This window comes from Schistocerca serialis, chromosome 4 (assembly GCF_023864345.2).
Source record: "Schistocerca serialis cubense isolate TAMUIC-IGC-003099 chromosome 4, iqSchSeri2.2, whole genome shotgun sequence".
In the NCBI taxonomy this organism is placed as follows: Eukaryota; Metazoa; Arthropoda; class Insecta; order Orthoptera; family Acrididae; genus Schistocerca; species Schistocerca serialis.
The window spans coordinates 236,302,925-236,318,902 of NC_064641.1; the positions used below are offsets into that span (position 1 = coordinate 236,302,925).

General features: G+C 40.8%; 1 protein-coding gene across 2 annotated transcripts in view; it reads left to right on the forward strand.

Annotated features, from left to right (window-relative positions):
- Positions 1-15,978, forward strand: part of LOC126474910 (protein spartin) — a 97,381-nt gene that overhangs the window by 76,783 nt on the left and 4,620 nt on the right. For both annotated transcript variants that reach the window (XM_050102406.1, XM_050102407.1), the window contains exon 7: positions 3,156-3,408. In XM_050102406.1, the coding sequence (XP_049958363.1) occupies positions 3,156-3,408 (253 nt within the window). The remainder of the gene's footprint in view (positions 1-3,155; positions 3,409-15,978) is intronic.

The window sequence follows — 15,978 nt, forward strand, 5'->3', positions numbered from 1 at the left end:
TTTTTCATTCTTTTGAATTTGTTCATATTCTCTGTTAGAGGATGTCCCTCCTAAGAGTTGTCAGGTGCATTTTCTCTTGTGTTTTGACTGCAATTCCCAGTGTCCATGGAAAGTGTTGGTTTGTTTCCCCATTACAAACAAAATTATTTGTAAGTGTAACTTCAAATGCCATTTGATGACACTGGACTCGCATTCGGGAGGACGACGGTTCAATCCTGCATCCGGCCATCCTGATTTAGGTTTTCCGTGATTTCCCTAGATCACTTCAGGCAAATGCCAGGATGGTTCTTTCGAAAGGGCACGGCCGATTTCCTTCCCCATCCTTCCCTAATCCGAGCTTGTGCTCTGTCTCTAATGACCTCGTTGTCGACGGGACGTTAAACACTAATCTCCTCCTCCTCCATTTGATGGAGTAGTCCCAAATCACTCTAGAGTGATATTTGTGTCATCAGCAAGCACTAACAGTGACATTAAAACACTCCAGGAGCAACTAAGCCATGATGCAATCATCACGGCCAGGGCGATGCTGCTGCTGCTGCTGCTGCAGTACTGGTTATCTTCATGTTTTACTGTCCCTGTTAATATACGAGGTACGTCCACAAAGTAAGTTCCGTTTGGTTATATAAAACAAATGTGCACAGATACAGAAAAAATATTTATTGTACAAAAATCTACAACCATTAAACTACTTTTCTACATAGATTCCGAAATTTTGTAGGCACTTGTCATAGTGTGGCACAAGTTTTTGTATGCCTTCTTCATAGAAGGTTGCCACCTGTGTTTTCAACCATGTGGTAACATGTTCTTTCAGCTCGTTATCATCGTTGAAGTGTTGACCACCAGGGTCAGATTTTAGAGAAGAGATGAAAGTCGCTATGAACGAGGTCCGGGCTGTACAGAGGATGATCAAATGTGTCCCAGTGGAATTCCCATAATAGTTGTTTGGTCACATTTGCTGTGTGAGGTCGGACATTATCATGGAAAAAAACAACACCTTTTGACAGTAATCCTCGGCGCTTGTTCTGTATTGCGCAGCACAATTTCTTAATGGTCTTTCAGTAACCATATGCATTCATTGTTTGGCCTCATGGTAAGAAATCAATCAGCAAAATGCCTTTTATGTCCCAAAAAACGGTGCACTTGACTTTCCAAGGTGACAAGATTTGCTTAGGTTTGTTAGGGATGAAGTTTGCCTCCATTCCATTGATTGCCATTTGTTTCAGGGGTGTCGTACGATACCGAAGTTTCATCCTCCATGACTATCTGAGAAAGAAAACCATCGCCTTCTTCATTGTAGTGTGTTAAAAACTGAAGTGCACTGTGCATCCATTGTTTTTTGTGTTGTTCAGTAAGAATTTTGGGTACCCAATGTGAGCAAAGTTTTCAAAATTTCAGTTTTTCAGTAGCAATTTCATGAATTAGTGATTGTGAGAATTGCGGAACTTCCATAGCAAGGGGTAAACTTACGGTTATATCTTATCTTCTCTCCAGTTGTGTGAACCAATTCATCAGTAACCACAGATGGATGTCCACTTCGTTCTTCATTGTGCACATGATCACCGTCCCACCTTCTAACAATTGAATCACTCATAGCATTTTGTCTGTAAACCTTGCAGATTTGCAAATGAATTTCCTTTGGTTTAACTTTCTTTGAATTTAGAAAACGAATCGCAGATCTGATTTCACATGCGACAGCATTTTCAATTACAGCTGACATTATAAAGAAGCGCTACAAAGCATGCGTCGGGCAGCAGTGATCTGAAAATGGTGTACATGTCTTCTACTTGAGTCAGAGTAACAGCCATGCATGCTTGGAATTGCGATCATAGGGCCGCCGCAGATAGAAATAGAAATGAAATCCTTGTATATTGATTAACCAAGTATCACACTTGACTAATTTGGGAGCACTATGTCAAATATGCACTTAAAATTCTTTTTAAAAATAATTTTATTTGTAACAGGAAACAATCCAATGCCTTCCATCGACATGAAAGACATGATGAGCAGTATTTGTTTGGAATGACTTCAGTAACACATTGCAAAAGGGAAATTCCAAATATCTGCTGTAACACTAGAGAAAATGCACTTGACGACTCATAGGAGGGACACACTTTATGTTCATTCATTTTCAAAGCTCTATATTGTCCAAAGTATTACACGTACAAATATGATCGATGTGTAAGCAGAACTGTAAACTCACCAGGGTTGCATTTTGCACTTTACAAATGTTCTGTAATTGCCTGTGGTCAATTGATTCATGTCCAAGAGGTAATCGAGTTCATTCCTTATCTTGTATAGCATTGTCCTGTGAGTAATCATCACAACAGTCTTGAGGCGTTCTCTGAGGTGTTCCAGTGATCTTGACAGTGGGGGTACGTGAACACAGCTCTTAATGTACCCCCAAAGGGAAAAGTCACAAGGCTCTACGTCAGGGGACCTGGAGGGTAGGGGGGGGAAGGGAACAGAGCCACATCATTTTCACTACTGAGTGCAAACCAGTGGGGCAGAAATTTGTTGTTTAGGAGGTTATGAACATCAATACTCCAATTGGGGAGGGGGGGGGGGGGGGTTCCCTGCATTGTTGGAAGGTGAGGGAGGGGGAGGGGGGTGCCCTGCCTTGTTGGAGGATGAAATTCTTGGACTGAGCAGTCAGTTGTGGAAGCAACTATTAGCTGCAATGTGTTGAGTTAAGAGGTACCCCTCACAGTCTTTTCACATTAGAAAAGTCACCCATACAGATTCATCGGTGACTCTGTGCAGAAAACTTTAACTTCAGCAAAATACATCACAATTTTATAAGGATTTTCAGTGCCCCACACTCTCACATTGTGGTAATTTGCCTTTCCTTATAAATGGAAGGTTGCTTCATCACTGAATATCAGCTTGGGGGCGAGAAACTTTTTTCCCTGCTTTTCACCATTTTATCAAGGCACTGGTCTCAAAAAGTCAACTGGTGGTCACAATGCAAACTTGATAAGTTTATGGCTCTATTGATTATTCATGCATCTATCTTACTCATATTTGTACATGTGTACATGTAGTACTTTGGAAAATACAGAACTTTGAAAACAAGTGAATCATGTATAGTAGCCCTGTATATTCAAAAGTTAAAATTTATCACCAAAGTAATGATTAAACCTTTACATTCTCCTCAGCTAGCAAAGTCGGAACTGCAACTGTGGCTCTTGGAAGGTATCTTGCACCACATGTTCGTGAACAAGGAACGAAGTTACTGACAAAAGTGTCTGGGTCAGGAGAGGAAGAAGCCAAGGCACGTATGGAGGGAGTGCTGGAAGTGGCAGCTGGCGCAGTGCAAGGGATTGGCACTGTGTATGAAGGACTAGAACGTTCTGCATCCATATTAGGCAGCAGCCTTGCTAACTCCACAGTGACAATTGTGAAACACAGGTACGTAAATGATTTGCTTCCTATTTTCTTTTTACAGTATGTATTTACAAAAAGTACAGTAAAATTTTGGTTAACCTAAGAATTGTAGTTGTGATGGTCATTTATGACAACTGGATTTTAGAGATGCCTATAAATGATGGCATATTACTAGTAAAAATATCCCTAACGTAGACAGTTCAGTCACTGACAGTCGTAGCAAAATGTCTCTCATTAGAGTAATTATTATGATGATTTTTCCTCTTGCGACTTGGAAATCTTAAATATCTTAATATTGAATGCATGTCTGTCAAATAACACTTAATTACTCATAGCTTTGTAGGAAATTGCTTTTCTCAAATTCTGGATTTTCTGTAATTAATTGTAGTTGTTTGTTGAAACAAAACACCTACATTGAATCACATAAATTCCAGGAAATCCACAGCATATTGTAACAAGAAGATAATATAAAACCCACTTTGATGCTGTAACTTCAGCAAAATATGTCTGGGGAATAAAAAGAAATTATGTTTTGCTCAAGGTGTACCCTCTCCAAGAACAAATCTGTTTGTAAGCAAACATGGACAGAAGAGCTTCAACCCAAATGTGGTTGGTTAGTTAGTTAGTGAGTTAGTTAGTTTGTTTACAGATACATGGCCGCTGTCCTGGTATACATTGAAATCCCTGTGTCATAGTACTGAACACAGTCCTAAAAGAGCTAGAATAAAATGATGCAGCCCATTGATGATGTACTCGGCTACAATGGGGCATGTATTTTGGCAAATGTTCCACATCCTCCAAATGTGGAAAATCTCAACAAACAGCATGCATTCCAATCTCATTCATTTAATAGATTTCAGTAATTGAAGTTGGTATGGGATTACATGATATGCAACGTGGGTAAAGCACCTTTATTCTGTGGAGTCACAACACATTTAAAACTGCTGCATGAGGCATTCCCTCACAGTAGGCACATAGCATGATACAGCCGGCACTTGTGAGGCTAGCTCCATACCTCTAACAAATGGTTTGAGGCATTGCCTCCAGCTTAAAAATGAGACAGCTACTGAGTCTTGCCTCTCCTGCTTATGCAGTGGTTTCACTTCTGACGTGATTAGGGCAACTGCATAGGGAAAGGAAAGGCTGTTAGTGGTGGTCAGTTTCAGTGTTAGATGTGTGATGAGCTCTCTTGGGGAAAGAGCATCACAACAATGAAATGAACCAAGTGTGCACTCATTGTTACTCTGGAAGGAATTGTCTGCTAGTTGGAAGTGTTTGTCTTAGAAACAGTTGAAAGCACCAGTTGTATCGCATGCAGATCCTCACTCATGTTGGCACCTGGATTCTGAGACAATTTCCAGTTCTTTACAGAGGCTGGTAGGCAAGGTGGTGAAGGTTAGCCTCATTTGTGAGGCTTCTGCACAGTGATCAATTTCCAGCATTAATCCTAAGACTAATTGGGTGCCAGTTGTGAGCTGCATGGGGGTCTAAACCCAAGGCTTTGCTGGGTCTGCAACAAGATTAGCAGTAGATTGCTTGACCTATGTTGCTCAGTGGAGAACTATAGAGTCACTGTGGATTGGTCAGGTGTGCAATATTTACTATACATGGCTACTCAGGTGGCAGGGAAATGTGGAATGCATATGTTTGTCATTTTTACATTACTGAGACCCTCATTAGAAAAACTAGCATCACATAAACCACTATTTCAATAAGCCAGATAGCAAATGTAGGGAAGGAGAATCTCAAAATATTCACTGTTAATCTACCAGAGTACTCGCAACAATATCCCAGAGCTCACAACTCTCATAGAAAGCAGTCATCCCACATCATGCTAACTGAGAGGTGCATGAAACCCAAAGTAGAGATAGGGAAATTTTTGACAATACATGGAACATATATTGGAAATATTGGTTAGGCTTCCCAGGAAGATGAATGTTTACAGTAGTAAGCAGAAGCATTAAGTCTAATGAGGAATTTATCCTCTGTGCACTACTATGAACAACAGTAACGAGGTTCTGTGGGCTTATATTAATAACAGGATGTTTTTACTGACCACCTGATTCACACATATCATGATACAGCCATTTAAAGATAGCAAGGAAATACCTTGAGCATACAGTAGTTGTAGTAGTAGTAGTAGTAGTAGTAGTAGTAGTATTAGTGGTTGGTGACTTTAACCTGTTTATCATCAACAGGGGAAAACCACTCACGTGTTATCAACAGTAAGAACAATCAGTCTTGTGAAGTAATATTGAAAAACTCTGACAATTGCCTTGAACAACTAGTCTAATAATCCACACGCAAAAGACATATTTCTGATTCCCAGTTGAAAAGAGAGACAATCTTCTAGAGAGTGTCACCAGTGAGATTGGGATTAGCAATCATGATACTGTTACAGGAGTAGCGGTCACCAAAGCTTGGAAGGCCATCAAGAAACCTAAGAGAATATTTTGTCGTTAAAGCTGAAAGACATCCACAGTCTGCGTAGATGTATTCTAAATAATTGTGTTGTTTGGAGAGCACTACAATCTCATAAAAAAGACTGCAGGGAAACTGATGAAGAAAATTAAAAGCAATGTATCTGTGTTTGAAGCCTACAGTAATGTTCGCAATCAGACCCAGGTGAATATCTTTCTTAATACCAGGAAGTTCTGATCATAGGTAAAGTCAATGAATGGTTTCAAATCTTCCATGCATTCTCCTGTGAATCTGACTGTTGTTGAAACAGAAAACAGCAGAAATATTAAATTCCATATATTAAATTCCATATTTAAAGAGGTATTCACACATGAGGATACTATTGTACCAATGTTTGACCACTGTGCAGACTCACAAATGAGAGATATTGATAGTACCATCCCCAGTATTGAAAAACAGTTAAGACTGTTGCAGAATTAGCTCCTTTATAAGATCATATTTATCAGTAGTCTCTTGAGCTCCAAATAATCCCACATGACTGTAAAAGAGCACAACTCATTCCTATTTACAGAAAGTGTAAGAGATCAGCTGCACAGAATTAAAACAGGTATCACATGCATTAATCTGTTGCAGGATCCTAGAGCCTACTCTCAGTTCAGAGTTTATGAAGTTCTGTTCATTGAAAGAATCAGCTCAGATTCAGGAAAAACCACCCAGTGAAACACATCTTGCTTTGTTTACACATTGTGTCATACAAACAATAGATATAAATGAATGTGTAATTTCTGTGTTCCTGGATTTCCAAAAGATATTCGATACTGTACTATATTGTTGGCTACTATCCGAGACAGGACAAAAAATCACTGACATTGGAACAATGTAATATCCACCATTTCCTGTACAGAGACTTGCAAAGTACATAGGTTATATATGTACATAAACATGTACCACCTCACTTGTGTAAACAAGTCTCAATTAATTTATTGAATAGTCTCTGAAAGCAAAATGTATGTTAGGGACAGTACAGGCTGGTTTACACAGACCTGCCTAGAGCATTAAAAGTGCATCTGTCATCTGGATACAGCAACAGACACACCAAGACTATTCCAAACCTGCAGAAAGACCAACAGCCATGAATATACAATAATTCCAGGAGAGTCTACCTTGTATGTTACTGAAGAAAATTCCAGCACAAATGGACAAATTGTGTGTGCAAGCTTATGGTCTGCAATCTCTTCACTGAAAGTGATGTTTAGTAGACGTCTGTCTAATGTACATGTTCTAGCAACAATTGAAGCCTGGAAGTCATAAATGTTGAAAGGGTCAATATTATGCAGTGTCAAATTGTTCATGGAAACTGTTGTATAAGCCAAGGTAAATAACATGGAAAAGGTTGAAGTACCACAAAGGTTTCATAATGTTCACAAGAATGTCAATAGATGTAAGAGAAAGGATGTTCGATGGCAGCAGCACGGTGAATGCTGAATTTGTTGTGCCTGAAGGCAGTGATTGTCGTAACCTGTGTCTGGTGTGAGCTATGCCATTGTAGTACTTTGAGTGTTGTGTACTTGCATTGATACTGTTAATTGCTATACTATAAAGGAAAGGAAAGAAAAAAAATGGTTTTTAACTAAAAATGAGGCCGGCCACGGTGGCAGAGTGGTTCTAGGTGCTTCAGTCCGGAACCGCGTGATTGCTATGGTCGCAGGTTCGAATCCTGCCTCGGGCATGGATGTGTGTGATGTCCATAGGTTAGTTAGGTTTAAGTAGTTCTAAGTTGTAGGGGACTGATGACCTCAGATGTTAAGTCCCATAGTGCTCAGAGCCATTTAAACCATTTTTGAACTGAAACTTGGAGCTGATAATTCATGGAAGCCCATATTCAACGTAGAAAGGGACAGCATCTGTTCCTAAGCAGTTCAAACCATAGGTATTGTGCTGTATTTTGCGTTACATAATAAAATATCTATGAGGAATATTGCCATTTTAGTTTCATTATTACTATTCTCTTTGATATTATATAGGTTTGTTTTCAGGTGCTGTGCAAATGCAAATATCCCTGCAAGTCATTATTGTATGAACACAGAGAGCTTGTGGCTGTGCAGTTCTACCAAGTCGCTGAAGAGCAACAGGGTATATACTTAACAGGGTGCTTTTAAGTAACTTGTGTTGACAGAAGACATCACGGTAGATACGATAAGCCCTAAGAGAGCAGGAACCAAGCCAGCATGTATTGCACAGTACCTAATGCTTCAGGAAGATGTGTGCAAGGATGTAGTGAAAATTTCTAAAATATTTTTTTTAATTTTTTCCCACAACTACAAACTCATGAAGAGAAAATTGAAAAGGGAGAAACAATGTATGACGACTGTAGAGGAAACATTGCAGGTTTCTCATGCTTATAAAAAAAAGTTCAATGATGAAGACATGAATCTAATCAAAGCAGACATTAATAGTTTTCCCAGAGAAGAATGTCACTGTGGCAGAAGAAAGTTAGGTAAAGAAATATTTCAGCCTGAACTTAAATAAAAACCAGATGTATGCGTCTTTTAAAGAAAAACATGTGCCTTCCTCACTGACTTACAAATATTATTCTACCATCTTCAAGAAATTCTTCAGCTATGTTTCTTTCAGCAAACCAAGAAAGAGCACGTGTGAACTATTTGATAAGCTGAGTTTGCAAACTAAAATTATCTCTGATGAATCTGTCAATTCTGCACTGTTAATTCATCATGAAAATGCCAAGAAAGCTCAGGACTTGATGAAAATCGACTTTACAAATTCATAGATGCCTACCATCTGGTGAGCAAGATGTATGAGACAGGCGAAATACCCTCAGACTTCAAGAAGAATATAATAATTCCAATCCCAAAGAAAGCAGGTGTTGACAGATGTGAAAATTACCGAACTATCAGTTTAATAAGTCACGGCTGCAAAATACTAACGCGAATTCTTTACAGACGAATGGAAAAACTAGTAGAAGCCAACCTTGGGGAAGATCAGTTTGGATTCCGTAGAAATATTGGAACACGTGAGGCAATACTGACCCTACGACTTCTCTTAGAAGCTAGATTAAGGAAAGGCAAACCTACGTTTCTAGCATTTGTAGACTTAGAGAAAGCTTTAGACAATGTTGACTGGAATACTCTCTTTCAAATTCTGAAAATGTCAGGGGTAAAATACAGGGAGCGAAAGGCTATTTACAATTTGTATAGAAACCAAATGGCAGTTATAAGAGTTGAGGGGCATGAAAGGGAAGCAGTGGTTGGGAAGGGAGTGAGACAGGGTTGTAGCCTCTCCCCGATGTTATTCAATCTGTATATTGAGCAAGCAGTAAAGGAAACAAAAGAAAAATTCGGAGTAGGTATTAAAATCCATGGAGAAGAAATAAAAACTTTGAGGTTCGCCGATGACATTGTAATTCTGTCAGAGACAGCAAAGAACTTGGAAGAGCAGTTGAACGGAATTGATAGTATCTTGAAAGGGGGATATAAGATGAACATCAACAAAAGCAAAATGAGGATAATGGAATGTAGTCGAATTAGGTCGGGTGATGCTGAGGGTATTAGATTAGGAAATGAGACACTTAAAGTAGTAAAGGAGTTTTGCTATTTGGGGAGCAAAATAACTGATGATGGTCGAAGTAGAGAGGATATAAAATGTAGACTGGCAATGGCAAGGAAAGCATTTCTGAAGAAGAGAAATTTGTTAACATCGAGTATAGATTTAAGTGTCAGGAAGTCGTTTCTGAAAGTATTTGTATGGAGTGTAGCCATGTATGGAAGTGAAACATGGACGATTAATAGTTTAGACAAGAAGAGAATAGAAGCTTTTGAAATGTGGTGCTACAGAAGAATGCTGAAGATTAGATGGGTAGATCACATAACTAATGAGCAGGTGTTGAATAGGATTGGGGAGAAGAGAAGTTTGTGGCACAACTTGACTAGAAGAAGGGATCGGTTGATAGGACATGTTCTGAGGCATTAAGGGATCACCAGTTTAGTATTGGAGGGCAGCATGGAGGGTAAAAATCGTAGAGGGAGACCAAGAGATGAATACACTAAGCAGATTCAGAAGGATGTAGGTTGCAGTAGGTATTGGGAGATGAAGAAGCTTGCACAGGATAGAGTAGCATGGAGAGCTGCATCAAACCAGTCTCAGGACTGAAGACCACAACAACAACAGATGCCTTTAAGTAAAACATGCACTGTGTCCAGAGATTGGCAAAAAGTTTTGTTTACACCTACGTGGACACTCAGCAACATGTTTTACTCAAGATAACTCTCAAATTATAACTTGGGAATACAAGCTGTTTCGGGCAAATTATTCATGTGCATGTGGTATGAGGACCTAGTTGGCCAAGGAGGTAATGAAATGTCGTCCTGTGTATTAGAGGATATAGCTATGGGATGAAGCACAAAAAGGTACTCATTTTGTGGTGTGACAACTGCATCAGACAGAACAAAAATTGCATAATGTTGATGGCTTTAATTTTGCTTGTTTCAGAAGGTATCTTTGAAAGTGTTGAAATCAAGTGTTTAGTATTTGGTCATAGTTACATGCCTTCTGATCAAGACTTAGGTATTATAGAGAAAAGGAAAAAGAAGGTTATGGTGGCCACAGCTAGAGTAAAAGATCCTTGCAGGTCAGGGGTGGGCAGGAATTCTGCACGTGTGCGATGCACTTGCACGTATGCAGTTAACAGGTGTTCTGCGTGCATACGGGGGCACGCTGGCCACCCGCTTCTCCCCCCCCCCCCCCCCGCCCCCCCCTCCGATACCATCTCTCCGCTTCTTCCTCTGTAATGCGTTTTGTTTCCTGACCTGCTTTATTGAATGAAGGAATAAGGTTAGTAGGAGTGCTTGAAAGTAATCATGGTTTGAAAAAGTACCTATTACCTATGATACGTTTTATTTAATTATCACAGGTGGCGTTTACAATACGTTTAATGTCTGGAACAAAATTTCTACATACAGACAAACACAAACAGTTACGTAAATTTTCGTTACTGATGTTTGCTCTTAACCGAGACTTATTAATTTTCATAACAGAAAAAAATCTCTCACAAACGTATGTCGAGCCAAACATTGACATTATCTTCATGGATTCATGATGGAGACGAGGAAACTCTTGCTGTGGAAAGTCATGATAAAAATCTATTACACGTCTTGCCAAAAGGAACTTGTCTCTCAGGTGAGAATTACGCTGTAGATCTATTAATCCCTTTGCAAACTGGGATGAATATCATCTACAGAAACAGCAGATTGTCTCGAGAACTATTCAAAACCTTGGGGTAAGTATGATATATCTTCAAATCGCTTGAGAAATTCCTCTTTTATTGCACTAAGAACGGGAACATACTGAAATTTATTATAATGGTCTTCAATATTAAACTTCCGCTGCCCAGCGAGAGTACTGTCACATATTATACATTTCCAATTTTCACATTTTTGTACAAAGAAAAAATGATTCTCCCATTCCTTTTCAAAAGATATCAAATCTCCAATTCTCCATTTCCTTGATTCACTTTGCATTTTCCGGTTCTTGAAATACAACGTTCACTACGTAGTGGTCGATTCGCTTCAACGTCCGCAGCTTAGCCTGGTACTACACTGTTGCAACCTGCCGGCTGTCGCCACTGTCCCAGTCGACGATTGCACGCGAGCAGCACACGTGCAGCACTGTGTGTTCATGAGCCGCGTGCAACATTTGCCTGCCCCTGTTGTAGGTGATCAGCATGGGTGAAGGTGATTTCTTGGATCTGGCTTCCTTAGTTAATACATATCTTAGCACCAACTAACTAAAGATCATCAAAGCTTCAGTAAGACACTTCACTTTAGACAAGAAAGGAAAGCTTCTAATGAAAACTCATTGTGATGAAGCAGACTGGACTGAGTTCTCTGTGTTAAAAAAGGCAGAACTTCAATGATCTGCCATCCTTAGGAAATGTGCACCAGCTTCCACTGCCAAGTACATTAAGTGAAGAGAAAAAGAAGGGTCTATTTGTTATGATCACGTTTCTTGACATGAAATATAGAGCATTTTATGAATTTTTGTGTAAGTGATATCAGATTGTAAGAATTTACATGGACATTTAGCATTTTCTTGGCAAAGTAGCATGGCACATTCAGCCTTACCAAAATCTTAAGTTTTATGGGAGTCTGTTCCTTTTTAAAATGTGTTTGTGTGAAATGTTAACAGTGATGTCAAATATCAGAATTTATATTTCATTAACTACAAAGTATTTGTAATATAACTTCCATAAGGTTTCTTCTCAATTTCCTAAATATATATTTTTGGCACATTCAGCTTATCCCACTTCCAGTCTTGAATTGTAAATCCAATAAACCACATTCAGATTTATACAATGACTAGTACGTTCAAAGATAACACTGGAGAACCTGTATTCTACCAAGGGAGGGCACATTTGTTCTTCTGGTGTCCTTCAGTTATCATGAGTTGAAGAGGAAAAAGCTGGTCATTAGAGTTTGGTATCTTAATTGTGTTTTCTAGGGTGACAAAATAGTACTTTACAGCCATACTACCCATGCCCATGTAGTTGCTGTTTCCAAGTAGGTCAGCACTCTGGTAACACACTAGACTTGCATTCGGGAGGGCAGCAGTTCAAATCCTTGTCTAACCATCCAATTCATGTATTTTATGGTATCTCTAAATCACTTATGGCAGTACTGGAACAGTTCCTGTGAAAGTCACTGCCTGACACATGGCCCACTCTGGTCTTCTCAGAGCTTCTGCTCTCAGCAGAGCATTAAAAAACTAATCTTCCTCCTTTTCTATAGTGCTTATGCTATAACATCCAGGTACCTGTGATACAAACAAAAAAAGGAGAGAAGATTTTTAGTTGATGTAAAAGCCAGAGATCATTTTTCATTTTCTTGTTATAACATTATGAACCTAAAAAGTACCTGTTTGGGTACACACTAATGCTACCAAGTGATTATGAGTAAAACTTCCAAATTTTGGATGGAGCTAAAAATTATTTTTAGGTGATCTGATCACAACAAGCTGATCTACGTCACTATAAGTTAATAGCATCTGATGATAAGTCAGTGTTTTTCAGTGAAATGTAGTTATCTTTGGGGGTTGAAGTGACTGTTGCCTGGCTACATTTTTCATTGTTAGTAACCCAACTCAAGGTTCCAACAATATTAGGAAAAGGATAGATTGCTACACACCGTAAAGATGACCTGTTGAGTTGCAAACAGGCACGATGACTAGATTGTTGCACATTATAGCTTTCGACCTAGGCCTCCTACAGCAACCTCATGCACACGACCACTACCACCGGCAGTTCTGACCAGAATGTAACTGTCAGGTGAATAGCAATCTGGAGTGGGGCAGACAAAGGAGAGGGATAGCAGGGTATGGGTGGGGGGAAAGAAGGGTGCTGTCAGGAAGGGCATGCAGGGCAGCCTGATTAGATTCCCAGGCATAGCTTCAGGAGGTGGGGTGTGGGGTGAAAAACATGGGGAGTGGAAAAGGAGAGTAGCGGAGAAGGGGAAAGGATGGGTGGGTGCATTGGCAGAGAGCAGGACACAATGAGGGTGGGGGATGTGAAAAGGGAAGAGGTGACAGGATAGAGGGGGCAGAAACTGTTCAGTGAAGGGTGTAGGGGCAGTAGGTTACCATAGGTTTAGGTCGGGATAATTTCAGGAGTGGAGAATCCCCTGTAAGGCTAACTCTCATCTGTGCAGTTCAGAAAAGCTGGTGGTGGAGGGGAGGAGCCAGATGGCTCAGATTGTAAAGCAGCTATTGAAATCAAGCATATTATGTTCAGCTGCATGTTGTGTCACTGGGTGCCATACTTTGCTCTTTGCCATACTTTGCTCTTTGCCATACTTTGCTCTTTGCCATACTTTGCTCTTTGCCATACTTTGCTCTTTGCCATACTTTGCTCTTTGCCATACTTTGCTCTTTGCCATACTTTGCTCTTTGCCATACTTTGCTCTTTGCCATACTTTGCTCTTTGCCATACTTTGCTCTTTGCCATACTTTGTCAGTGGCCATTCATCCTGGTGGACAGCTGGTGAGTAGCTGTACTCATATGAAAAGAACTGTGTAGTGGTTGGAGCAGGACTGGTATAAGACATGGCTGCATTCACAGCTGCCTCAGACTTTGATGGGGTAAGATGGGGCTGTGACAGGACAGGAATAGGAAGTTCTGGGTGCATGGATGGGGCAGATCTTGCACCACGGTCTTCCATAGGGGTCTGACCCCTGTGGGAGTGTTATAGGGATGTACTAGGACGTTGTGGAGGTTGAGTGAGTGACAGAACACCACTCATTTCAGGGCATGATTGTAGATAATCAAAGCCCTGATGGAGGATGTGGTTCTGTTGTTACAGTCCAGTGTGGTAATGGATGACGAAGGGGGGCACTTTTTTGTAGCTGGCTCTTAGGGGTGGTGGGAGGATTAGAGGTGTGTGGGGAAATTGCGTGGGAAGTATGTTTATGGACTAGGTCTGGGGGTTAGTGGCTGTCTGTGAAGGCCTTGGTGACACTTTCAACATACTGGAAAAGGGAGCGATTTTTTGGTCTGGAAGAGATGGCAGCTGTCAAAATGCAGGTACTGTTGGTGTTTGGTTGGTTTAATGTGGAGAGAGATGTGGATGGAGCCATTGGGGGGGGGGGGGGGGGGGGGAAGAGGAGGAGGAGGTCAACATCCGGGAAGATAGCATGCTGGGTTGAAAAGGATCAAGTGAAGTGAATGGGAGAGGAGGTGTTGATGTTAAGGAATGAGGGTACGGTGTCTTGGCCCTGAGTCCAAATCATGATGCTATCACCAGTGAACGTGAACTAGACCAAGGGTTTGGGGTTTGAGAAGGCCAGGAATGTTTTTTGATGGCCCATAAACAGACTGGAATAAGAGGGTGCCATGCAGGTGCCAGTGGCTGTGCCACAGGTTTGTTTGTATACCTACCCTTTAGAGGAGAAGTTGTTATGTATTAGGATAAAATTATTTAGGGGTATGAGGAATAAGGTAGTGGGTTTTGAGTCTGAAGGATGTTGAGAAAGGTGGTGTTAAAACGTGGCAAGACCATGGGAATGAGGGATGTTGGTGTATAGGGAAGTGACATCACCAGTGACCAGTAGGTAAAGGGATGGATATAGTGGAGACTCAGTGAAGGAAGTGGTTAGTATCTTTGAGTTGGAAGGCTAGATTATGGGCAGTTGGTTGGAGGTGGTGGTCAATGAGGGCTGAAATCCATTCAGTGAGGACACAATAACCAGCTAAAATTGTGTGTCCAGTATTGTTGAGTTTTTGAATTTTGGGCAGTCAGTAGAGGGGAGAGGAGGGGTGTCATAGGAGTGAGGAGGGAAATGGATTCAGAGGAGAGGTTCTGGGAGGGCCTAAGGCTTTAAGCAGAGATTGAAGGTTATCTTGGGCTTCTGGGATGGGATCACACTGGCAGAGTTTGTAGATGGATGAGTGAGACAATTGGCAGGGGCCTTCCACCAGGTAGTCGCTGTGAGTCGTCATGAGATTGGTGGAGCCTTTGTGTGCCGGGAGAATGATTAGGTCAGGATCTGTTTTGAAACTGTGTAATACTGTCCTTTCATCTGCTGAAAGGTTGGTATTCTTAGGAAGGGATCTGGGAAAGGATGGTGAGGCCAAGTTGGTGGTAAGGAATTCATGGAAGGTGACCAGAGGGTGGTTAGGTGGGAGGAGGGGAGAATCCAGTTGGATGGTGGTATAAACTGGGAGAGGCAATGTTCATTGTTGGAATTTGGTTGGCTTTGGTTGGAGGAATTGGTGGCATGGAAATGTTTCCATTGCAGTGATAAGGAGGAGGAGAGAAGGTCTTTAACAAGTCCAACATGGTTAAATTTTGGTGTAGGGCTAAAGGTGAGGCCTTTGGATAGGACTGAAACTTCTGTAGGGATGAGGATTGGTGGAAAGGTTAACAACAGTTTGTCAGAGTTGTTTATGGTCTTGATTTGGAGTGTGGGTAGGAAGTTTTGGGGATGTGGCAAGCTGAAAAGGTCTGCTAGGTGGTGTCTTGGTGCTATGAGTTGTTGAAGAGGACGAACACTGTGGGTAGTGTAGGTAGTTGGATAGTGGTGCCCCAAAGCAGTAGGATGTCAGCAGGATGTATAATTTATGGAGGTGGCATCTGGAATGCCCTTCCAGGTGTTGGAGAGCAAGGGATT